Source organism: Brachyhypopomus gauderio, chromosome 6, assembly GCF_052324685.1.
Source record: "Brachyhypopomus gauderio isolate BG-103 chromosome 6, BGAUD_0.2, whole genome shotgun sequence".
Taxonomy (NCBI): Eukaryota; Metazoa; Chordata; class Actinopteri; order Gymnotiformes; family Hypopomidae; genus Brachyhypopomus; species Brachyhypopomus gauderio.
Genome location: NC_135216.1, coordinates 7,061,754 through 7,088,012, shown reverse-complemented (window position 1 = coordinate 7,088,012; position 26,259 = coordinate 7,061,754). Strand labels below are relative to the sequence as shown.

Here is a 26,259-nt window from a genome sequence, read left to right as displayed (position 1 = left end):
TGCGCACTGCAACTGCCTTCTTTAGGTCCCACCAGAGGTTCTCAATTGGATTTAAGTCTGGTGATTGCGATGGCCACTCTAGAATGTTCCAGCCTTTCATGTTCAACCATGCTCTAGTGGACTTGGATGTGTGCTTCGGATCATTGTCCTGTTGGAAGGTCCAACGTCTCCCAAGCCGCAGGTTTGTGACTGACTCCATCACATTTTCCTCCAAGATCTCCTGGTACTGAAGGGAATTCATGGTACCCTGCACACGTTGAAGCTTTCCTGTACCATTAGAAGCAAAACAGCCCCAAAGCATAATTGACCCCCCGCCATGCTTCACAGTAGGCAAGGTGTTCTTTTGTTCATAAGCCTGGTTCTTCCTTCTCCAAACATAGCGCTGGTCCATTGTCCCAAACAGTTCTAATTTAGTTTCCAAAACCTGTTCCAAAACCTTTGTGGCTTGTCCACATGACTTTTGGCATACTGCAGTCGACTTTTCTTGTTCTTTGGAGTCAGCAAGGGGGTGCGTCTGGGCATTCTGGCATGGAGGTCTTCGTTATGCAGTGCGCGCCTTATTGTCTGAGCTGAAACTTCAGTGCCCACATCTGACAGGTCTTTTTTCAGTTCCTTAGCAGTCACGCGGGGATTTTTCTCCACATTACGCTTCAGGTAGCGCACAGCAGTCGCGGTCAGGATCTTCTTTCTGCCACGACCAGGTAACGTTTCCACTGTGCCCTTTAACTTGAACTTGCGAATGATACTTCCGATAGTGTCTCTTGGAATATTTAACAACTTCGCAATCTTTTTATATCCATTGCCATTCTTGTGAAGAGCAATAACCTCTTCTCTTGTCTTCTGGGACCATTCTCTTGCCTTCACCATGCTTGGAAACACACCAGTAGATGTCTAGAAGGAGCTGAGTATCACAGTCCTTTTAAATCTGCCTAATTGGTGCTTATCATGCTTGACTGCTGCTCGTTGACATCCACAGATGTTTTCAATACCTGATGGAAAACACTGGAATGAACCTCTGTTCTTAGGAGTGGTAGTCGTAAAGGGGTTGAATAATTATGTCAATGAAGAAATCACAAAAAGGCCATTTAATACTTTATGACAAAAAAAATTGATGCTATCTTAGTTGCATTTAGTTCTTTAACAAGTCCTTGTAAGATTTCATTATGAACACAATTACAAATGTGCACTGAATTTCATAAAACCCTTCGCAGCATTGGGGGTTGAATAAATTTGATCACAACTGTATGTCTATATAGGATATATATGTAACGCTCACCGCGTCACACAGCGCCAATTATGATAGTTTGGACTACGCCACCCTCAACTAGAGGGAAACTAATCAGTAACGTTTCACCCGCGCTAGATTACTGCCAGCGAAAATAAAATTGTTGGACTGCAGAGACTGAGATGCAGATCATTTATTATACAAAATATAAAACACCGGACATTCTTAAAAAGAAGCACCGTGCGGTACAGCCACAGACTTTCCGGAGCAGCTACCTAACACAGGTTACCTCACTTCCACCAGCGGGGGTTGGCGCGCACCTAAAAGAATAAAGCAAACAAACCACTCAATACACAAATAACCCACACCACACGTTCGCGTGAAAACGCTCCAAATAAACTCAAATTCACTGCAAATAAACCCAAATATGTAGGTGCCGCCAACACCTCACTCGCTCTGCTCCCACCTTTCCCCAACCGTACCGCCGGGCTAAAAATAAAAACACAACAGTAAATCACGTTCCACAAAACACGTCTGCCACTAAAAAACTCCAATTCCTAAAAAGAGAATTAAAGGGGAGAAAACAGTGGTCTAGCTCTCACGCGCACTCTGATGGCTCCTGTAGGAAGGAACACACTTTAACTAAGACGAACATCATTTAAAAACATTGCCTGCGCTCAAGCTCGGCCCTACCGTGCAATAGCTGGAATGACTCAGATCGCCCGTGACTTGGCCACCTCTGCGACCTACAGCACGCGCACAAATGCATCAAATTAATTGATTCCAACAACATGGAATATATTTCATTATCATCAGCCTACTTACCGCTCGTATGCAGCTCACAACACACCCAGTCAGCTTCTAAAAAGCCCCGAACAATCTCAAACTCCGAGAATGGGTAAAAGCTCTGGCCACTCAACAACTCCGTGAGAATGGGTAATAACTCTTGCCACCCAGAAACTCCGTGAGGATGGGTAATAACTCTTGCCACCCAGAAACTCCGTGAGAATGGGTAATAACTCTTGCCACCCAGACCCGAGCGCGTCTCTCGTCCCGTCAATCAGCTTCCGAGCTAACGAGAACACACGAGAGTTTAAATACCCTTCGTGATGTGCACTAATTCACTATGGGCGGTGCCCTTAATTAAACCGGGCTGTATTTTCAGGCACACTCTGTAACGGAGTCTTCCTGTTACATATATGATAAAATGTAACCATGGTCAAAGAACATTTTTTCCACTTAGAAAATCAACACATCTTCTAGAGGATTTTAATGCAAGTGTATATTTACTGAATTGAACATACTGGGGGACAGGGGTCTCCATTATCAGTAAATAAATTGTACTTAGTATAACCAACTTAATTATTCAAAACACGGTGTATACATTTCACCAAACTTGCCCCCCCCCCCCCCCCAGCCTTAGCACACAGTAAGAGGCTTGCCTATGCTAAACTACTGCACGTAGCTAAATAATTCCAAAACCAAAATCAGAGGTGCAAATACAGCTCAACAGGTCTTCCTGGAAGTGGCTGTAACTGGTGTAGTGACCTGGTAAGCGTAATGTGCAGAAGCAGGTGGAAGACTTTGGCAGAAGCCCGTTGATGATTTCCACTACCATGTGTCCGCCTGGCACTTCCCATCCTATCCAAAACTTCACCAACTCCTTAAGGTGAGAGCTGGATGCTAAAAATGGGACACATACAACAAATTGACAATAATAAAGAGTGCATTTATGTCAGCAAGTGTATAAAACTCATGTGAAGTCAAGAAACAAGCCACTCACCAGTGGTGGACAGTAACTAAGTAAATGTAATTCGTTACTGTACTTAAGTAACATTTCCATGTATCTGTACTTTACTCAAGTACTTTTATTTGGTAAGACTTTATACTTTTACTTCACTACATTTCAAAGCGAAAATTTTTACTTTTCACTTCGTTACATTTACAGAAACATCTCGTTCCTTTTTCATTTTTAAATCAACGCTTAATAAAATACCGACAGGTCAAAGTGTACCGTGTCACAGACTATAACCAATCAGCGCTCAGTAAGAGATTAAGATTTGTACGCTAAATGGCTGAGGATCTGACATGGCTGCAACAGATGTCTTCCCCCAACACCCCTGGCCTTATTTAGCCAATTCAATTGTTTGAATTCCTCGAAAAGAAAAATGATTCGTGTTCCTCCTCTGCATTCCGAAGAACACATCGCTGTCATCATTTATGAACTCGCCGTCAAACTTGAAAAAACACATCGAAGTAAGTTCGCCATTAGATGAGTAGGTTTATATACCCCGGTTAATTATATCACATTGAAATACACTACATTTAATATATGCTTTTATCCAAAGCAGTGTGCTAGTACCCAAATTGCAATCTGTGGAGATGCTAAACGCCAGTTTAACACAGGAGACTCCCACATCAAACGTTAAAGTCGGGGACACATACACGCGAATTTGGCCAAGCGAAGCGAACTTCGCAATTCATTCCTATGAGGGAGGCGAAGGCAAGCAAATATGAGCGAAGCAAAATTATAAAATTTATTATTATCAGGGTTGGGGGGCGGGGCGGCGGCATGTGTGTAAAATGTTGGTGGGGTGGCGGCGAGTGTAAATTGCTGAACACAAATTAAGTATTATATCGCGATCGATCGCCAGAGCGAACTAGTAACTCATTGAATCATATATGTAGATCGGAGATGAATAAACTAGATTTTTTTTCAGTGTGAGAAATCGGATGTATGTCGTGTGAGCGAGTGAAGACGGTCTCTGGTAAAGACAGTCAATGCGTGTGTCTCACGCTCATTGTGTGAGAGTTGGAAACCCTGATTATTATTATTATATTAATTAATCGGCCAAGTTTAATATTATGAGTTCAGTAGCTTCTAGCTTCCCTGTCCCACCATGTGGTGGACAACGTAGAACCTCAGAAAAAGTCCCCCAAGCTAGGACTGAAGTGGCCGGTTCGAAATTATTGTTCTGTTTGGTGGTGAATTTAGTTTTCATATTAAACAGTTTGTCCACTTGTCTACCTTTCTAGTGTGAATTATTAATATGGATAAAGTTTGGAAATTAATGTCGTGAAGATAATATAGGCTAGTTTTGTGTATTTTGTGTTTGCTAGGCAAATGTAAGGCACTGTTTCCTGTTCACCTGGTGATCGAGTAGGCCTAGGGGTTTTGATGTGACGCTAAGATAAAAAAGATTTTTACTTTTACTTTTAGTACTTAAGTATTTTTGAAGGCAGATACTTTTGTACTTCTACTCAAGTAAAAAATTGAGGTGAATACTTTTACTTTTACTTGAGTAATATTCAATGCAAGGTAACTGTACTTTTACTCAAGTACATAATTGGTGTACTTCGTCCACCACTGCCACTCACTGATATGTAGGCAATGTTACTTTTACGGCAGATTTATTTTTAGCAGAGGCAGTCCAGTGTGTTTTCATTAAGCTGAACTTCAGCAACATGGATAGAGAATCATCAGGTATATCGCTGTGTATATCATTTTCTATTTAGACATGGCTTATTCCTAGTCCAAAAGGTACAAAATGTTGACAATGGCAGAAATACAGTACATTCAGGGCAATAGCAAAATGTAATGCAATCACCATAATAACTGAAAGAAACACATACCAGTCTCAATGAACTGCCGAAAATATCCTGAGACGCGACACTTGTTTTCCAGTGGACAGTCATCATCATCATCATCTTCATTTGCACTGCTTTCAGTGGGCCAGCGGATGTATGGGAGCAATATCTTAAAAACAAAAGCACTCAAGATTCCTGCTGTTTGTATATGTCTAGGTCATGTACACCACAAATGTGTTATCGAAAATTGTTTTCTTTAAAAATATGTACATAAACATACCTGTGGTGTAAGTGAATATTCACTTTCCTTTGGAAAAACCTGCACATCTTTCCTTTCAATCAACAGTGATCACACCTTGGTTTCCTTTAGTCCTTTCCGAATTTGTTTCAACTGACGTAATCGTCTACCAATTACCTGCAGATTTGGCAAAAATCACAATACAATACTGCTTAACTTCATGTAATGTATTAAAATTTGCAGTGAAATGGAATGTGTAGATAGGGCATGTTACCGCATGTGACAAAAGGCGTTTAAAGAGCCACCTTCTGTTTGTATTGGTTGGGCCAGGTAGATCCCAAGAAAGACACAGGTCAAGGACAGCCTGGCGTTCATCTTCACTGAGTTCATCATCTCCATCAACCTGGACATAAATGGCTGTAACAACTTTTTCAATAAAAATAGAAAGAAAAAAAAATTTAACACATGATGTACATACCAATTTGATGATTTCTCGTATATCATGGTCAGGACAATCTTCTATTTGCACTGTTGCTGTCTCAGGTGAATCTCCTCGGAGTACATGGACTATTGCTCTGCTGAGTCCAGGCAGCAGAGGCCCCCCATGTAAGAACGAGTGTCCCAGCATCCGTCCAGCTACCAGAAACATGTCACCCTCAATGAGGAACTGGGATGATGAAGGGACCAGATGATCAGGTTCACCTTCAAATAGGCATGTCCTTTCGGTATTTCCTGTAATTGAAAGATGGACACGAATGTCAACATTTCTAATTCCAAGAAAAAGTAATACACATATGTAACAATGATCATTATACCTAGATTAATACTGAAGCCAGCTTTAAGCCTTTGAATAATTGCTGAAAAGAAGTATCTTGTCACTCCTTCACCAACAGCAACATCTCCTAATATGGTAAATACCAATTAAAAGATAAAAACACAGAAATTAACAAGTTGTGTAAATGAATTAACAATTAACAAGTTGAAGGTGGTGTGCTGGACTCCAATATCAGAAATTGAATTAGGGTCATTCTATATCATCCACAATAAAGATCTTGGCTCAAATTATTGGGGTTAAAATTATTAACCATTACTTATACTACAGACTATATTTTTGCTGCATTGACTAGACATTTCCTATTGTTCATTGAATTCATACAAAAGGCTTTACAATGCTTTACAATTTTTGACTTGAAAAGGTACAGAAACGTCTAGCCCAACACCTGCAGCCTAAATCTTGCAAGCTAGACATGATTTTGAAGATTCAATTGATAAATAACTGAGCATGGTACTTCTTAGATCAGATCAATGAACTAACTATGGGTGTGACGCTGGGACAGAGGCAGCGGGAGGCAGAGGTAAAGGATGCTCGGGTTTATTATCCATATCAAATAACAACAAAAAGACTCAGGCTCAAAGGCAAAAATAGTAACAACAGAAATGTGAACACCGAAGTAAAGCTCTTGGGTAGTAGTGGCAGAACTCTCCCATGTAGCGAGGCGCTGAGGCAGGAGAATGAGCAGCGCTGGAAGGATCGACCTGTGGGAATATAAAGGGAGAGCCTAACATGGAACAGGTGTTAGAACACAGGTGATTGGGAGCGTGGGAGTGTCCTGCGATGTGAGGGTGTGTGTTGTGAGATGGGGGGCGTGGTGGTGCTTGTGCGGGTCGCTTGGGACGCCCTCTGGTGGCGTCCGGGCCGACTCACCGTGACAATGGGCTAATTATTTAGGTGGTGATGAAAAAATTACTGATATGAATATTTACTGATAATGGCTACACTTGCTGCAAATGAACCAGAAATTATTTCTGTATAACTGTTGAAACATGATCAGGAAGGTGCACTGAAAGCACTTTAAGGAAGGAAAATATGTTTTCTCTACAGAGTTCAGAGTCAGTTGAGCATTATTTAGTCTAGATGCCAATAAGTGAAACAGAAATAAATGTATATGGTTGGTATCCAATTCAAGAAGAAATCTGTTAAACAGCAATGTCAGACTAGAAATCTCCACTGTGTGAACATTCACAATTTATACTGGTATATACAGTTACCTTGAAGATTACATGTCACTGGACATGCCCATTCCACACTTGACTGCTTGTACAATGCAATGAGTTGTCTGTCTTGATCCTCCTTGCTCATTCTCAAATCCATGTTCATGAAAAGAGGCTTCCCAGTCTCATGTAAGTGAAGAATCCCCTTACTATAAAGGGTTGCTGCTCTTTCAGGATCTGGATGAGTTTTCCAGTCTGATATACAAACAAAATTTTGATATTTTTTTTGGAACTGTGATCAAATATCAGTACTGTAACTCATACATGATGCTTCTGAACAGCTCAATTTTAAAATGTAATATATTGAAATCTGTAGACAATACCACATGCCAAAATCATTTATGCGTGTTTCTTGAGCTGCATTTGAAGGTTCAGCATTACATGCAAGTGGGGTGACGGTTCCTGAAGAAGTGTGGGATGTAGATGGTCCTTCCTTGTCTACAGGTGGTGTCCTTAAACACAAACATATGAATAACAGGTGAAATTTATGGTCACATTTTAGGAGCCAAGTCAGCACCAACGACACACTCAACATAAAATCCAATAGTTGTGAACTTACACAAAGGGCCAATCAATATAAACCCCAAATAAATTTCAGAGTCACTAAACAGTGCGGAGTGTCTGTGATTACGAATGTTTCACAGGCTCTTACCTTTCTTTGCATGAACTTGCGTGTATTTCCAGAATATCAAATGGCATTTCCTCCTGACATATGGGACAGTTTGCCTAAAATAAATAAAACACAAATTGTTCCAGTGCAACATGACAGTATATGCACAACATCTATTAAATACACATTTAAGTTATTACATTTACATCAGATTTATTGAATAATAACTTTTAATTTAGACACTAATTTTAAAATGATGCAGAGACAGCAAGATTCAATATTATGTCGTCTAGAAAGCAACCACTGAATTTTATTTATTTATACATTTTCATCCCCATTTAAGTAACTATTCCACAAAATACCATACAATCAATGTAACTTTTCAGTGTTTGAATAAGAAGTCATTTACTTCTTCACTCTGTTCATCCTCTAGATTGATGACCTCACAGGACTGTATATGGGCAGGTAGGATGACAAGCGGGTAAAAGACACCACATTTCTGGCACTTCTTTTTTGACATGCCACTGAAGCTTTCTGAGTTTGGTGGCAGAGGAGTGGTATCAAGTTCCATCTGAAGAGGAGCTATATACAGAACTCCTTTACCACTCTGACTTACAGTTTTCAAAAGCTTGCTGCAGTATCCACCATCATCAGGTGTTACAAGAGAGAGCTTTCGGGTACCCCACCCTCTTTAAAACAAAAACAACAGTAATGATCGCAGTGTTTGCTGGCAATTTAATGGGTTACTGCTCTTTTATCATATACCATACATCTTACAGTTTCTTCCCACAAATAAAGCTTGTGAAATGTACTAAATTTACATGACCCAACTGCAAAGCAAAAACTTAAGAAAGCTATGCCAAATCCAAACTTTACATTATTTCAATTTAATTCACTTTTTATCAAATTCAGCAAATGTTTGCTCCAGGTTCGTTCGCCCTACACTCAGTTTTTTTAAACCCGTCGACAGCCTCCCCTGCCACCGCCCCACTTTCTCTGTTATTAACTTTGTCATTAGAGAATACCCAGACTTCCCCAAATTGTATAATTTTGCAAGAAACCTGCTGTAAAGCATAATCAGAGACATCCCTGTACCTGAGGCTTTGTAGATAAGCCAACCACCTGTCAGTCCCTTTAATTTTGGATACAGTTCCTTTAGTTGTGCAGATATCTAAAAATGATATGTAGAGGAGAAAAAAACACCAAAAATGCAGAAAATGTTATCCTCTATACTGATTTACTTTTCTTAACAGAACTAAAACAATTAATTTTACTTCAGGATTCATTTTAGGTGTTGGGTTTTGATGGGCACCGTATCAAACAGTCTTACTATTCTCAACAGACTATGTTGTTTTTTTTAATGACATCAAACATACATACCTCATTGTATGTAGCATTTTCATCAATATATGCAGTCCTACGCCCCAACCCAGCTTGCGTGTGCAACAACTGATCTTGTTCCTTAGGTGTCCGATCATATTGGCGAGGTAGGAGGTAAAAGATGAATGGCATTACTTTAGGTGGTTTGCAGAGGACAGTTGTAGCAGCAGAAAATTGTTTTTTCCCCCGTCCTTTGGTAAAAAACCCAGGGAAGGACCTGTAAGGAAATTACAATTACTGTATGAAAAGGTAAATTTGTTATTGAGTACATATTTGCTTAATAGAACATGATCAAAATAGGTAGTAAAACCTGGCCATCTCCGTTTGAACAGCTGCTCTCTCACCCTGAACTGAACTGCTGCCTAAAGGACATAAAACCATTAAAAAGCATCGATGTTCACAAAATTGACCACAACACATTATTTGTATTGTAGCACATAGTACAAAATATTTAGCTCACTACATTAAATATATAAGAGACCTGCCATTATCTTGACTAGGGCCAGCTGCACTTCCTGACTGCGAGGTCAACAAGGACAACAGGTGCCTTGCGGACCTGATAACATCTGCATTTCCCTACAAGCACAAAGAAAACACGACTATTATTTGTACCCTTTCTTGCATCCTACGCATTCCCGCCATGCTGCAACCATGCTACAACCATTCTGACAAATGAACGTTACTACGTCAGGGAAACACAAACTTAAACGATAATGTTAATCAGTACACTTCAAACTCTTGATATGAGAGCAGCTCATACCAACCAAAGCTCTTAGTTCACCACTACTAACAAGCTAGCTAACTAGCTAAAGTTCCCCCGTTATAACGCAACCAGCATTACATTTACATTTATGGAATTTAGCAGACGCTCTTATCCAGAGCGACTTATCATTACGTAACGCAACACATCAAATTTGCCGTGTAGCACGTTGATTATTTCCCATAACTATAAATAATTAGCCGAATACGTGAATCTGAAGAAGTTTGGATGCACTTACCTCGTTGTGCTCCATTAGTTGTCTCTGCCACAAATGCGACTGATCAACACTTCACCGCCACAGACATGAACGAGAGTGAGGCCGCGCTGTGATTGGTTCAATGCGTTCGATTGCTCTAAAAGGTTTACTTTTCCTGAGAAGCCCGGATGTTTCATTGCGGGTCTGAATCTGTATTTCTGAGTTTTGAATTATAGCGATTTGAATTTAAGGATCTGAATTTTTTTCATGTGAAAAATGCAAGGTGTAATATTGAAATGTATTTTTTTCCAACAGCAAATTTCACCATCTCGCAAGTTCAAAACATAAAAAAGCATTGTTAAAATTCAAATGTATGAATTACGCCATTAAATATTTCAAGTTTATTAAATGTAATGTAAACATAATACAAATATACAAAATTCAGATTCAAATACTTATGGCAGCATTTTAGCTCCATACTTCTGCAACTAAGCAGAAATGTGCATCTTCTGGGTACGCCTTGTACTGGTAAATTTGTTCTGCTAGTTTATTCAGGATATCAGACTTGATTCTGGAGCTGAGAGTCAACATTTTGTGGCTCAAATGGCACTCAGAATTTCCCTTCTCTAGTTGCAACTCTGTGTCATATGAAAATTTGGGAATTGGAAAATACTTTGGCCACTGTTGTTTTCGAGATGATATAGACTCAGGTGAAGAGAGAATAATTGTGTCATTTGATGTCAATGAATCACAGTCATCAGACTCAAGCGAAAGAGAATTGGATGATGTGCTCTCAGTAGCAACGAGCAAAGGTGTTTGGTGGTGAATCACCTTGATTGTTCCCAAATCCTGAAGTTCAGCAGTAGAATTCAGATTGAAGAAGTCATTGCCAAAATCTCTGTCCATGTATTGCAATCTGATATTGATCTTTAACCCAAAAGTATTCTTTATGTTGCTGAGAAGGTCATCTAATGATTCTGGTATGCCATTTGGAAGAGTCCATTTTTCTATGTTGCCCTCCCCCAAAATCACCTTCAGTCTTGCAGGTATCAAACTAACCATGACAGTCTGAAAAGAAAGCAGAAGCATAGTTAGTAAGGTTCAACATGTGAGGCAAATCCTCTCTGGAAGTACCACTGTCAAATTTATAACTGCCCTGGAATAAGAATTTAAGAAAGAATTTATGTAGGACTGTGGTAATAGACTACATTAGTTTTAGCTAGGTGGACCTAATAAACTGGCAACTGAGTAGACAAATTACTTTGTAGGGTTAAGCAACTGTAGCAACAATTAATTTAATTTAAAAGATTAATATTCACATGGTTAATTTACCATTTTACTTTAGTAAATAGACTTAACAAAATAGCAACTGAGTGTACATTCCTGCTCCATTAGCTTCTGCTGACTGCATTCCAGCAGCCTACATACTAAATAAACAAACAAACAATAATAACACCCTGACATAATGCCTTACCCTAGAATCCCATTAACTAAACGGAGGCCTCACCCTTTAAACGTGGATATATCTCTTCAGTGTAACAAGACGAAGCCTTCCAAGTTTGTAGTCTGCCAGAGGGTATGAATCAAGTAGTTCTTGTGGCTCAAGCAGTTTGACTTCTTTTCCTGGAGATATTTTCAAATCGTTAGCTCTGTAGTGTTCAATATACCATCCACTAAGCTTCTTCACAATGAAGATCAACTTTTCTTGCAAAATCACCATTTGAATGATTTCACTAAACTCTGGAAGTCCTCCCAGTGAGCCATGGACCAAGATCATCCCACATTTGTAGTTTAGTCCATTGTACGTCACGCATTTGGCCAAGCACACCGTTTCTATACTTGAATACTTCTGTCTCAGAGCATTTGAGACTTCCTTGTTAAGAACATCAATGTGAAGAGTGAAAGAGAGAGGAGCACATTTTTGAAGCACCTAAAATTCCTTGCTACCCTTTTAAAAAAGCTATGCTTTGCTTCAAAACGCATAGTCCATAGGGCAACTAATGGACCAAACTGACGGATCAAGTACGGATAATGCTCCAAGAAATGGTGTTTTGGTTTAAGCTCACAGTCTGGGAAAACCTCTTGAAATTGAATTCTGTGCTCAGAAATCTTAAAATCAAGATATGCAATGGAGTCCTCTGTATGAATGGGACAGACAACAAGATCAACAATGTCCTTCAGGTCTGTTAAGATCTGCCAAGCTGGCTCCTCACAAGGAATTCTCTGCCCAATCAACAAAGGCAAAAACCTGATTAGACTCCAGTTCTCATGTGCATTTCCTCCAACTGTTTTTTTGGATGCAAAATTGAGAGCCACAGGATGAGGTCGATTCGATTTGTCAGCCCATTTAAAGTTGAAAGATGATACTGCTTCATTCAGTGTGAATAACGTCAAATATATTTTTTTGATGAATACACTGAGACAAAGTGCAAGTTCAAAAGGAACAATTCCTTCAAAAAGATCATGTACTATATCTGGAGGAAATCCAGTGGTAACATCAAAATATAAGAGGTGCTTTGACAAAATACAATTTGATTTCACACCATAATAACTGGGCAATTCATTTTGCTCAAGGTTTCTTAAAAGATCTGCATGAATTTGCTTGGTTCTCAAAAGTAAAGACTCCACTTCTGACTTCTTTTGTCTGGAACTCAGATCTTTTTGCAGTGCAAAATCTACATACATATGACCCTGTAAAATTCTCAACATATCCAGCAATACTGTGGGCACCAAGGTTGTCAGCGACCACACACTGAACCGTACCTTTTACTGATCTGCCCAACTTTGTTACAAATATCCCACACTGCTCCAAAATAACAAGATCATTAATTACAGGTTCTAATACTTTCTCATACCCATAGATCTTCAGATCATTACTTTTGATTAAAGCAGCCAAATAGATAGAGGACAAAGCAGAGTTACAACCTGGTGGCAAATTACCCAGAATCCAGTACAAACCACAAATTTTATGCTTCTTCTTAGATGTTCAAAGGGGATTGCATATTTCAAATTCATCAATGTATAATATCAATGAAATACTTTTCTGCTTAGACAATAGTTCATTTTCTTTGAAGAAGGAACCATCAAAAAAAGACTTGTATGTGTGCACACAAGTTCCCTGTGGCTGTTTATCTGCAGTATTCAAATTAACAGCCTGATCCAAGATTGATTGGCAATCAAGCACTTGCTGCAAAGTCTTCAAAACTGAAATATATTGGAACAACTTATTATTTTTTCCGCCAAGTATATATTCCACTGGTTGCACTACATTAAAGTGCCTCTTATAGTAAGCCTTTCTCCTCCATGCACTGGAAAGTGGACCTTTATCTCCAATTGCCTTTTTAAGAGAGTTTGTCTCACAGAGGGCACTGGCTAGCCTTTCAACAACTGACTGATCAAACTGGCATCCACAATCTTGTAATACTTGGCTAATAGTCTTTTTAGTAGCTGGCAGAGTAAGAGGACCTATCAAAAAGTTTAACTCCTGCAAAAGTTCATCTACAGCTGCATTAGACACAAGATATATATTTTCTAACTTGAGGAGGACTGAAGCAATTTTAAGTTCAATGTCCTCCAAGTTTTCAGAATCCCCATCATCAAAAGCAGAATCTAAACCAACATTGCTCTCTACACTTTCCCCACCTAAAATATCATCGACAAAACTGGCACAAGATTCTACAACAGAATTTATTCCAGATTTAAAGACATTCTCTGTGCCAGAGTGTTTTCTGTATTTATGACTTTTGAAGTTCTCATAGATGTTGGTTTTATATTCACAGTTTTGGAATACACATGTTACAGTCTCCTTATTTTTAAGATGCTGAAAGATGTGTTGAAAATATTCCCTTTCTGTGGAGAGTTCATTATGTCCACAAACATAACATTTGAATGTGGCTTTGGTGGCTGTACTTTGGGCAGGATGATTTCTTGTCAAATGGCTCAATAAGGCGTTCCAGGTCTTGAATGTACATGAACAATTCAAATATGTGCATGGATAGGAATGGCCCCGTCTATAATGCCCATGAATCAGTCTGTAGTGCTTGAGCAGCTCATATCGTCTTTTAAACGTCCTCCCACAGGTTTTGCATCTCCACATTCAGCACAACGCTGGAAAAAAAAAGAGCTGGGCTGTACTATGGCATATCTTATAATAAATAATTTAAGGGAAAAGTAGATTTAGTCGTTTAAACAAAGTTCCATCTTATCAAAGTGTAGCTAGCCCTCTCAGAAAAGACATTAAATGGACAAGTTCATACTTTTAAAGCAATAGACATATGCCCAAATGCCTGCTGGTCATTACAAGTTTCTTCTCTCCATGCTTTATGAAAGATTTCAATATAAACCAGGTTGGCACAATATGCATGTCCTGTGTAAACCTGAATTTAAAAGTTCAGGTAAATTTCCAACAGAATTACAGCAGTCTGAGTTAATAAAATTAATTGTTTTTCCAGCGTTTCATTGCTCAGCTCAGGCACTTTTATCACTTTTAGTTCTATTAGTATATCCAACCATTTTGTTCATTTGATAACACATCGTCTTGTATATACAGTCACATTACAACCTTGTAGCAGTGTAGCACTCTATTATAGGAGTATAACCTAGCTTACCTTAGGTGAAACAATGAGGACTGAATCACTGTTTGAAACCACGATTCGTCTGGGGGGGGGATCATGAGAAGACTTTTAATTTAAGAAAATTAAATTACATTAAAATTAATATCAAATGAATGAGAAATGTCTATTCAGTATTGAGCTTAACATGTGTACAGTTAAATAGTATTACTCACGGCTGTCACAGCTAATTACCCCACATGGTAACCTCTTATTAGAAGAGTCTCTACTGACTTAAGTTGACACAGACCACACTGGCGCAGCATCACTGAGCTGGATAACGCTTAGCAATAACCGCCGTGCGAGTCAGCGTTTGATTTGCTTTGGTATTCAGACTCTCCTTCGCTCGTTCAAGAGAGCGACATGCAACTAATTTCCCTGGAGTTGTCGGTTGATTTCATAACTAAACTATGGCCGCGGTGTTCTGGGTGTAGAAGACAAGTTGTAGCTGCGCGGGCCGACAAACTTGTGAACCTACACTTCCCGGGGCGGGAAGAAGAGACCCGCGCGCACCCACATAACCCTGGTGGCAAGCTAAACTTTTAGCGTTAACCAGCTCAGTAATGCTGTCAATGTGCTAATAAGCAGCCACACAACTACAAAACACAACTTTCAGCTACGGCAGTAAACATACCCGTTTATCACCAACCTACCGTTGCTGAGCTTAATTACAAACTGGTCGAGATATAACGCACTAGCTAGCTCGTTCGTGGGCCGATCTTGATAGAAAAAAACTGGCTGCGTTAGCAATGCCTCAGCACTACAGCAATTTAAAAGCTACTTATCAGATAAAATATTACTTGCCTACTATTGTTACTACAAGGTTCATACATCAATAGATATAATATAAAGCTATAGGATTTTTTCACCACAACACCAGCTAAATGGTTCGAAACAGTTTCGCTAGCTACGCTAATTTTAAAATGGCTAACGACATCTAACTTAACGATATCTGGTTTGGTTGAGCAAGTTTTCACGCAAACGCAAGCAATACAATGTAAACAAAAATCGGCGTGCATCATTTTACATATTAATCCAAAAATATAGTTTTTGTCTTGTATTAGACGTACCTTCTTTTCGAGTCACGGTAGAGAAAATGGCGGGGGTAAAATCTAGAAATGACATGGACGTCATGGCGTTAACGTTATGATGTCAGACGCACAAAAGAAACTTAATCGACAACCACTGAAATGAGAATTGCAGTTTGCGGTAACATGGTGTCATTTTTAAGTTGATACAATCCACAAAATTAGACTACCATCACTAAAGAAGGAAACTGTAGTGATGGGCAAATGAAGCCTCTTGAAGCAATGAAGCTTTCCAACCCTTTGCTTTGCAAAAAGGTTCATTACTCGAGGCTTCATTCATCACTCACTAGTGACATCTGCTGGTGAAACTGTAACAGCCTCGTCATTCAGTTGGATCATACTTTCAAAAATGTGTAAATGCAATATTGTCACAAAGTTTCCATCAAACTCATGTTTAGTAACAGGAGAATCATTTAAATCATACTTATTTGTCATGTTTTAATTATTAAAATGATTTGTAGCCAATCTAATCCTTGACCATTAGTGGTTGTGTTGGGTTTTCTTGTATGTCATGAACGTATTTGACAATGAAGATATGTTGTACTTTACTGTTGGGAATTTAGTGATTGTTGAGTGACTGAATATTTGGAGTTAGAAACTGATTTTTTTTAAAAACAGAATGTGTTAAAAATAATTGCTTCTTGGGGCTTCTAGATCGGGTTTGGCAGTCATGACCTGGTGGTTAGGGAAGGGAAGTGGTTAGGGAACTGAGCTTGTAATCGGAGGGTTGTGGGTTCGATCCCCAGGCCTGAGGCCATGACTGAGGTGCCCCTTAACCCTCAATTGTTCACTTATATAAAAATGAGATAAAATGTAAGTCGCTCTGGATAAGGGCGTCTGCCAAATGTAAAATGTTTTTAACATTACAAATAAGGTTTGCCTCTTCCAATGGTTTTTAGCCTGTTTTTGATGTGTGAATCTGATGTACATCGTGATCAAACAAAAAGAATTTAGAACGTTCCAGATTTTAAATTTAACCACCTACTACAACACGAAGCAACAGGGTTCATAGCGCTTTTATTTAGAAAAGCGATACGCAAAATGAAGCAATGACGTGGCCGATGTAATGCGAGGCCTCGTTTGTTGCTGATCACGTGATTTTGCTCAATATGACACAAGCTCCGAAGCGGGGCTTCATCGGACACGCCCCTTTTTACTCGGTACACGCTTCGAAGCCTAGCTTCAGATGTCCCATCACTAGGAAACTGAATAAAACTCACTCAAAAATTTACATTACTTGAACTACTGCTCAAATACACTTTTTACAGTGTGTTGGCTTTCAATCAGTCGGCTGCCTTGTTGGAAGGAAGCTCTAAATGTCTCCCCGGTGCAGAGACCAGGTGCTGCTGCTCTGACTGTCCTGCTTAGCCAGCCTGGCGCCCTATCCTGCCAGGGTCCTAAAGGGACTCTTCTGTCTGTTTCTGTGGGCACAAGGCCTTCCTTTTAACCAAATATTCCCTTTATACAGTGGTACCTCGAGATACGAGCTGCTCTATATACGAGCGATCCAAGATACGAGCACCGAGACGAGCAAAATTTCTGTTCGACACCCGAGTGCACGCTCGAGATACGAGCATGAACCGGTCATCACAGCCATTCGCACGTGTGCTTTGCAACGAGTAACAGTACGTACGGTGTATACAGTACAGTATTTCAATACTACAAACGTTTTTTTTTTTTGCATTATGGCTCCAAAGAAAGGCTCTAGTAGTGGAAAGTCCAGTGAGAAGAGAATGATAACTATAGAAACTAAGCAGGAGATTATTCACCTGCATGAGAAAGGCACTCGTGTAGCCGAACTCGCTGGTCTGTTCGGCCGGAGTACTTCCACCATTAGCACTATCCTGAAGCAGAAGGGCAACTTTAAAAGTGCAAACACGGCGAAAGGCTTGACGATATGTCCCAACTTCGGACACCGGTTCTATGGCAGGCCGTTTTATCATAAAATGGGCTTCACCCCACTTACATTCCAGATATCTGTAACTACATTACAGATATCTGTATATTTAATTTAAGATATCTCTAATTATATTTTAACTAGGCAAAATGTCAATTTGAGATATCTCCAATTACATTCTGACTAGTATAAATTACGTCATATTCACCATTGATTTGTATGGAGGCTCAAGTTCAAGATATCTGCAAATAATTACTGACTATCTGAAATGTACATTTAAGATATCTACAATTAAATTATGACTAGTCAAAAAGTCAATTACAGATATCTCGTTTTTTGTTCTGACTAGTCATTATTCTAATTAAAGATATCTTAAACATACTCATTATTTAAGATATCTTAAAAATATTTTTAGATATCTGAAACTAAGATTTGACTAGTGCAAATTAAATATCAGATATCTTGAAAGTAAGTAATGACTAGACTATGGAAAGCCGTTTTAGCTTTTATTTATGGCAAGCCGTTTTAGCTTTTATTCCTTTTTTCTTGATATCGGGAATTAAATTAATACATGTGGAAATACAATTTCCACTAGTACAAATTTAATTATTGATATCATAAATTAAATTATTTCACGTAAGAATTCATTTTTCACTAGTAAAAATTAAATTTCTACTAGTAAAAATTTAATTTCTACTAGTAAGAATTTAATTATTACATGTACAAATTATATTTTTGATATCAAGAATAGAATTCTTACTAGTAAAAATTTTATTCTTACTAGTAAAAATTCAATTTTTACATGTGAAAATTCAATTTCTACTAGTAAAAATTTAATTATTACATGTTCTAATATAAATTAGCTTGATTTGCATGCGGATACAAAGGCGGAGCTAATTTACATTGCGCTCTTCTTAAAGAGACCACATGAAGTATTGTCTTTCTTTTTTTTATACAACTTGCACAGTGCTTATTTTTTATAGCTTCATACTTCATAGTTTAAGTGTGGGCTAATGTTAAACTCTGCCAATGGCCGACTTGGTTCTGTCACGTATTATGAGGAGAGTCAGACTTATTCATAGAAACGTCCAGCAAGGCAGTAATGGAGGCTTGCGCGATGTTGCTATTATTGATTCTCTCATTGCTAATCTACGTCGTATTGAAAATCATTTGAGTGGGGAAACGTTTGCAGAATTGTTTGAGAGTCTGACTACATTACAGTCTTCCATAACTGCTGATGTGCCAACTGCTTCGTACTCTGCACAGCGTAGCAGCACTGGTAAGCAGCAGTTAAGCACAATGTAGGCCTACAATATTACGTTTAAATTTAATCTTTGAACTATAAGCTAGTTCTGTAATTATGTTTTGCACATTCCATTTGTTCAGTGTTGTTTGCACTGGCTATTCCAGGCTCCCGGGGTAGACCTAGAATTGATGTGTCAAGAGAACAGCTGGAACTCTTATTCAACCAAGGATTTAGGGCAAAAGCAATGGCACGGCTTCTTGGCTGCTCATCGTCTTTCATTTACAGAAAACTCAGATCTTTGGGCATTTCGATAAGGCAAAGATTTACAGTGACAATGATCTTGAACAGCATGTACGAATGCTCCATCAGCAACATCCAAGGGCAGGTTGTGAGGTAGGCTGTACTTTTTTGGAACTGAGCTATTAGACCAGGGGTCGGCAACCTTTGAAACATGGAGTGCCAACTTTAACATGTCTAGTCAATGAGTGTGCCACTATGGCGGTGAGTTTAAATTGTAAATGGACACAAATTAAGTATTATATCGCGATCGATCGCCAAGTATAAACGCCTCCGCCGCTCGCGCAGGTTCGCGCAAGTTGTGCAGAGTCACGTGCTACTGTCACTCGCGAAAGTATAATCCATTAATATAATAATTTATATTCATTTATATATATTTTTGCTGGTCCAGCGTGTCAACGGTGGCACGCGTGCCATAGGTTGCCGACCCCAGAGGAGTCAATGTTTGTCTGTGATCTAATGAGAACCGTCTTGGTAGATGATGAGGGGCTATCTTTCTGCTGCGAGTATACATGTACCTCGACATCGAGTGCGGGAGACACTGAACAGAATTGATCCAGCAGCAGCCGTACAAAGGTGGAGCAACGTTATTGCAAGGCACACTTATCATGTACCATTTCCCAACAGTCTATGGCACATTGATGGATACATGCGCCTCATACGGTAACATTTTATATAACTGAGTAATTAATTTGGTTTAATCATCTGATAACCCAACAATAAATCTGAGTTAGTATTAAAATGGTCCTGTCTTTTTTTTTTTACAGCTGGGGTATTGTGATACATGGTGGTATAGATGGATATTCACGGGTCATCACCTACCTGAATGCCAGTACTGACAACACTGCCCTGACAGTTCTAGCTCACTTTGTAAGGGCAAGTTGCCGGTATGGACTTCCATCAAGGGTCAGATCAGACCATGGGGGTGAAAATACAATGGTAGCACTGTTAATGAACCTTTTGAATGGGGAAGGACGAGGGAGCCACATTACTGGGCTATCAGTTCACAATCAGCGAATTGAACGCCTCTGGAGGGATGTGTTCACACAAGTCATCCATTACTATTACAACTTGTTTTACTCTTATGAAGATGAAGGCCTTTTGGAACCAGACAATGAAATACATAAATACTCACTCCAAATAGTGTATCTTCCAGAAATTACAGAGAGATTGGAAACTTTCAGGAAGGCATGGAACAACATGCGCAGTGAACATTCTCACACCCCTAACCAAATGTGGCTGGAGGGCATGATTGGCAGCCAGCAAGCAGACAGCACTGCAATCAACAATGTCTTTGGTGAGAATCCTTACAGTGAGGACAGCTTGGAAATACTGTTGGCACATCATGGTGTGCAGCTGGAGCAGTTAGAAGCCGAAGAGGAAGTCTTCGACCAGGCAGTAGTAGTGAGTCGACCACACATCGGTCTTAATCAAGAACAACAACGGACTCTTCAGGATGTTCTCACAGGAATTACAGACCTAAAAGACAAATACGTAGCTTGCTGTAGAGAGATCACCACTATGCTTTCAGCCTAATGCTTTCTGACCTCTTAACTAAAAGTTTGATTGAAGAATGTGAATACTGTATAAAAAATATAAATTTTTTATACATATACAAGAATATTGTGTATACAGCAACAATGTGTAGTCCTGGTTGGGAAGCAAACAATAAGCAGATTGAAGAAAAATGGAAAACTCAATCATACTACATAGAGAAGCCATGTTAATTACAATAAAGATTTACTTAACTCTTGTTCTTCTGACATGTACATTGTGACAAAAATGTAAAAACTGTAATGCCAATACAGAAACTCTTCCAAAGCTAAACAAATGTCAAATAAAATGTGAAAAATAAAAGAAAAAAAGACCAATATTCTTTATATCAACAACTTGTGTCAGTAATCCAATGCCTAAATATCTAAAACAGGCTCAATACTGAATCCTTAGACAGCACTTTTTTTTTTTGCAAAATGGCAAACATGAAATTTCTGTGAAACTTGATATGGAAATATTTCAGTCTCTCTTTTTCTAGCCGGCTGAAGCATGTTTGAGATATAATCTAAACCTTTCCAAATCCAAATGATCCAAGTACAGCATTGGTCATCAGATCAAGTAGCTCCCCTTCATTCTGTACACCACGGGGAAGGAACAGTGTCATAGAGCAAGTTGAAGCACAAAGAAAACGACTTCCTCTTTCCTCCTGGTCATAAAACTGGATTTGAAGTCGCTGCGGAAAACCAAGAGGTGGTATTGCATCTGCTCCCGTGACAAACACCAATAGGTCCTCACAGGTGAAGGGAGTTTCTTTTTCTGTTAAAATACACACACAATTGCATAAATGCCAAAACAGGAATATGTTTTTAATGCCATGACTCAGATTTAATGGCGTAAGCACTGTGTTTTAAAGGTGGCTCCACAATAAGATTCATGTTGATTTATTATTTTAACATAGCAGTACACATCTATTATATTAACGTTACAGGTTAAGACAAAGTACATAACTGCATAATCAATTTCATAATGACAATTGTGTGACAATTGATTTTGACCTTGCACACTGTTGAGAAGACACTCCCATGCAAATATAGTGTCCTCTTCCGCTTCCTTGTTGTTTGCCCCCTCATCACTCCAAAAGATATCAAAAAGACATCGGAAGGCTGCTCTTGTCAGTTGCTCCTCTGTATGTGTAAACAGGCACTGAAATGCTTTCCAGTATCTCTCCACAGTTTCCCAAAGTTTACCACAAGAGTTGATCCCTTGTTTAAACTGCTCCACCATGTTTGCAGTTCTGAAACATAAATGAAATAAATGATTAAAATAAAATCATGCATAGTGATAATTAGATGGAAGGATGTCACCAGTTAGTAAGGATCTGTCCATTGTTATCAATAAGCAATGATGTTAGTCAACAAATCTTATTTACTATTAAAGCACAGATTATATGGAAATAGAAGACACAACACATTGAATCCGGGACAGCTCTAGGAATAATACCTGTGAAAGATAAAATGTTTCACAATTTGTGAGATGATCTGTGGAATATTAAGAACCTTGGCTTCATATACCCCTGGCACTCCAGTCTGCAATCCAATCACCCAGACTCTCCTGCAGATCTTTCCAGTCCTCCTCAGTTTTACATTTTTCAATCTAAGAAGACAACACAAGACAAACAAGAGAAACAAACTCCTGTCTATATCTTTACATTTCTATATACTGTAATATTTTGATGAGAATAACAATTAGTAATATTTAAAGTAATAGTTATTTTTCTCCCCTGTTAAAACATGTTAAAAATCTCCTCTTTAAAAAAATTACAACAAAGCAAAAAAAAAAAAAAACTGCATAGTGTCAGAATACCTGTTGAAGCTTGTCCTGCACAGACTTGTCTGGCAAGCTGGCAATATCAAATCCTTCAAGATCTGGAGCCTGACCACACATTAACTGATAAAGGCTGGGATGTAATGCCTTAATGCTTGGTCCCCCATGCAACAGGGACCAGGCAATCAACTTCCCACCAGTATAATACTTTCCCTTTTCTAGGGCTGCCTGATCATAAGAAAAAAAAAGGTTGCCTGGCTGTCCCTCGAAAATGCCCAAAGTAGACTGCACGTCCTTCATTAAAAGCCTACCAAGAAACAAGAGGAAATTACAGCATAAAATTTTTTTCAAATACAGCATAAAATTAACTCAATAAAACATACAACTGGGTCATCTCCAGTAAAACAATAAGAACATGGCAAAGAATATTATTTCTATCTAATGGTCCTAAATATTGGCCCCACCATTTAGGAGGGCATGTTTAAAATACTACTGATGCTCCACAATGATAAAATAAACCATTGCTAATTCACCAGTTTCTCTGGTTTTGCATGTATTTCTTCCTTACACTTGCACGTAAAGTGCATTCATTTTGGCAAAGGTCAGAGTTTAATCTTCCAATTGCCCTTCTGATGGGGCAATTTTGGTGGATGCTTTGTTTTTTTTTTACATCTTTTAATTTATTTTTAACCCCACTTTATATATCAGAGCTTTTCTCAAGCTCATATGGGTTTGCATATGATATCATTTCCATCTAATCTTCTCAGCAATATGTCCAGAAAAATTATCTGCTTGTTCCTAATGCCACTATAACCGTGAATGAAATAAATGAAAAGGTGGTCACTGTACATTAGATGGTTAAAAATGATAATTCATAACTTTTTTAAATGATAGTTTTCCAGTATGACGCGTGCAAAACAAAAAGAAGACTTAATTAATGGTAATGTAACTCCAACCTGAAGAATTCTCTTGTGGGCCCTCCAAAATCATCAGCCATCTCACCCACAAATTCAATCCGTGGACATTTGTGCCAATCAAAATAGCCCTTGTTCAGAGCTGTGATGGCACTGTGTAGAATTCGCCTCCTTCTTGCCACAACTATCAGTGTAGAATGCTCACTGATGTTTTCCTTCCTGAATTCTCCAATGATATCAGCAAGGTTTTCCACTTCCTTTAAACAAGAAAAAATAACCATAACAGAAGCAACCTTAAATTTCAGTTTAACTTCTTCTAGCATGCAATCATGCACTGTGGATACAGCGACATTTTTCAACTCACGTTAGATGGACTATATGGACGTTTTGGAGACGACAGCATTTGGGTGTCCTCATCAGGTTCACTGTCTTGTAATATCTCACTGCATGTACAAAAAAGAAACAAAACAAAAACCCATATTGCTATATGTAGCTCTACATCCATTTACACACATGGTGCGTCAAAAAACATTACCTTCAGTTTTGCAGAAACATTTAAACTTTGATTCAGCAAGACATGGACTTCTGTATAAGCTGAAGACAAATCTCACACTGATCTGTGAATGACCACTATTCTCCCAATTCTTTAGAAACAGTGAGCTCTCTAAACAAAGATAGGTGAAATTAAGTTACTGATATTTAGTGGGAATGTTATAACACTACACCTAGTGCTCTTTCAATTATATGGAATTTCAATGTTTTTGTGTCAGTTCACAAAGAACAATGATAGCCTTTATAGCTCCAATGGAAGTGAGTAAAACGGTCTCAGGGTTATAAATATAACCTCGTATGAAACGTACGAGGTAAAGAAGTACTTAGCGCTACGAACGTTTCGGGAAACCCACCCCTGGATTTGTCAAAGCTAACTAATGTAAGCTGCCATAACTGGATTTGTGCTGACTAGCTAGCAAACCTACCTAGATTCATAGAACTGTTGCGACGGCGTCGGGAAAATGAGCTCCGTACATTAGACAACAGATTTGATTCCGTGTTTCTGCCAGAGGAAAGTTGTCTTCTTGCTGCCGCAACAGCTCTATATACTCTTGTAAAATCAGTAGAGTGCTCTGTGTTGGAATGATTCTCACCTCCACCTGACATATTGCAAAATGGCTAATTACCGACATCCCATCATTAGCGCAGTGGGAGCATGGTTGCCAGACAACCTGCTCTGAGTGGAAAAATTAAAAGTTCTTTAAGACAAAAGGCTAAAAGAATACACGCTATCATAAATGCATATAATATTATAAACATGAAAAGCTTTTATTAATATATAGAAACCATTACCCTTTTATTATAAACGATTCAAATATCAAAGACAGCTTTTAGGTGTAAGCAGTGGGGTGATCGGTCTTTCGCGGTAGCAGGTCCTATTGTGTGGAATGCCTTGCCTACTGTTCTACGTTCCATCACTGATCTGCCAATAATTAAAGCCAAACTTAAAACACACGTATTTAGGATGGCTTTCAACATCTAATTATTTGCAAGTTGTATCATTACCAACTGCACACAGATGTTATCTTTAAGATCATACAAATTGATTATTGATTTCTATTGTGTACAGCGCTTTGGTCAACTCAGGTTGTGTAAGGCGCTATATAAATAACTGATGATTGATTGATTGATGCAGACTTGGCAACCTTGCATCTTTGGAGGCACTCCCACAGACAGTGACAACAGGCCACAATTGGATAGGTTTAAAACAGACGCTTCATTTACTCATTTGCATAAACGTGTACTAGTAAAAATTTTATTCTTACATGTAAGAATTCAATACTTGATATCAAAAATAAAATTCCCACATGTAAAAATAACATTTTTGATATCAAGATAAGAATTCTCACATGTAAAAATTCAATTTTTGATATCAAGAATTACATTGTTGATATCAGAAATAAAAATTTTTATATCGGAAATGTAATTCCTGATATCAAAAAATACATTTTTACATGTAAGAATTTAATTCCCACATGTAAGAATTTAATTAATGATATCAAAAATATAATTCTTGATATCACGAATTACATTCTTACTAGTAAAAAATCTATTCTGATTTTTCACTAGTAAAAATTTAATTCTTACATGTAAGAATTGCATTCTTACTAGTAGAAATTGAATTCTTACATGTGAAAATTATTTTTGTACATGTAAAAATACAATTTTAACATGTAAGAATTTAATTTATACTAGTAAAAATGTTATTCTTACATGTAAAAATGTTTCCCCCATTCAAAATGAATTGGAAAAGTCATGAATTATCACATGTAAAAAATTTATTTTTGATATCAAGAATGTAATTCTTACATGTAAGAATTCAATATTTACTAGTAAGAATTTAATTTTTACATGTAAGAATTCCTTTCCTGATATCAAAAATAAAATTTTTACATGTAAGAATTACATTCTTGATATCAAGAAAAATACGAATAAATATGGCAAGCCGTTTTAGCTTTTATTCCTATTTTTCTTGATATCAAGAATTAAATTAATACATGTAAAAATTTAATTTTTGATATCAAGAATGTAATTCTTACATGTAAAAATTAAATTCTTACTAGTAAAAATTGAATTCTTACATGTAAGAATTACATTCTTGATATCAAAAATTAAATTTTTACATGTGATAATTCATGACTTTTCCAAATCATTTTGAATGGGGGAAACATTTTTACATGTAAGAATATCATTTTTACTAGTATAAATTAAATTCTTACATGTAAGAATTGTATTCTTACATGTACAAAAATAATTTTCACATGTAAGAATTCAATTTCTACTAGTAA

The 26,259-nt window shown here is 38.1% G+C and overlaps 1 protein-coding gene and 2 long non-coding RNA genes across 7 annotated transcripts; all 3 read right to left on the bottom strand.

The window, feature by feature from the left end:
• Positions 1 to 2,643: 2,643 nt before the first annotated feature.
• LOC143516193 (uncharacterized) lies at positions 2,644 to 11,954 on the bottom strand. 4 transcript variants are annotated; one of them, XR_013131594.1, is made up of 8 exons: positions 11,557 to 11,954; positions 10,881 to 11,117; positions 5,867 to 5,953; positions 5,530 to 5,783; positions 5,326 to 5,454; positions 5,094 to 5,228; positions 4,859 to 4,982; positions 2,644 to 2,908 (listed from the first exon to the last, which is right to left on the bottom strand). It is a non-coding gene; the product is annotated as an uncharacterized LOC143516193 (long non-coding RNA). The 4 variants fall into 4 exon arrangements; XR_013131597.1 differs by having other exon boundaries at positions 5,357 to 5,454; XR_013131595.1 differs by lacking the exons at positions 10,881 to 11,117; positions 11,557 to 11,954 and adding an exon at positions 10,092 to 10,112.
• LOC143516192 (uncharacterized) lies at positions 6,003 to 8,535 on the bottom strand. 2 transcript variants are annotated; one of them, XR_013131592.1, is made up of 5 exons: positions 8,123 to 8,535; positions 7,756 to 7,829; positions 7,485 to 7,555; positions 7,101 to 7,298; positions 6,003 to 6,587 (listed from the first exon to the last, which is right to left on the bottom strand). It is a non-coding gene; the product is annotated as an uncharacterized LOC143516192 (long non-coding RNA). The 2 variants fall into 2 exon arrangements; XR_013131593.1 differs by having other exon boundaries at positions 8,330 to 8,535.
• A 9,782-nt stretch (positions 11,955 to 21,736) lies between the features above and the next one.
• Positions 21,737 to 24,127, bottom strand: LOC143516648 (G2/M phase-specific E3 ubiquitin-protein ligase-like). The gene is made up of 6 exons (XM_077008381.1): positions 24,113 to 24,127; positions 23,784 to 23,862; positions 23,462 to 23,676; positions 22,545 to 22,812; positions 22,182 to 22,334; positions 21,737 to 21,975 (listed from the first exon to the last, which is right to left on the bottom strand). The coding sequence occupies exons 2-5, from the start codon at positions 23,820 to 23,822 to the stop codon at positions 22,245 to 22,247; spliced, it is 612 nt and encodes a 203-aa protein (XP_076864496.1). The 5' UTR covers positions 23,823 to 23,862; positions 24,113 to 24,127; the 3' UTR covers positions 21,737 to 21,975; positions 22,182 to 22,244.
• Between the last annotated feature and the right edge of the window lie 2,132 nt (positions 24,128 to 26,259).

What these genes read in the sequence shown, in the direction of transcription:
- LOC143516648 (XM_077008381.1), bottom strand. Translation starts at nt 23,822, where the DNA reads ATGCTGTCGTCTCCAAAACGTCCATATAGTCCATCTAAC. An exon ending in GTCCATATAGTCCATCTAAC is followed by an intron (nt 23,677 to 23,783) that starts GTGAGTTGAAAA and finishes TCTTGTTTAAAG; the next exon opens with GAAGTGGAAAACCTTGCTGA. An exon ending in CCCACAAGAGAATTCTTCAG is followed by an intron (nt 22,813 to 23,461) that starts GTTGGAGTTACA and finishes GTTTCTTGGTAG; the next exon opens with GCTTTTAATGAAGGACGTGC.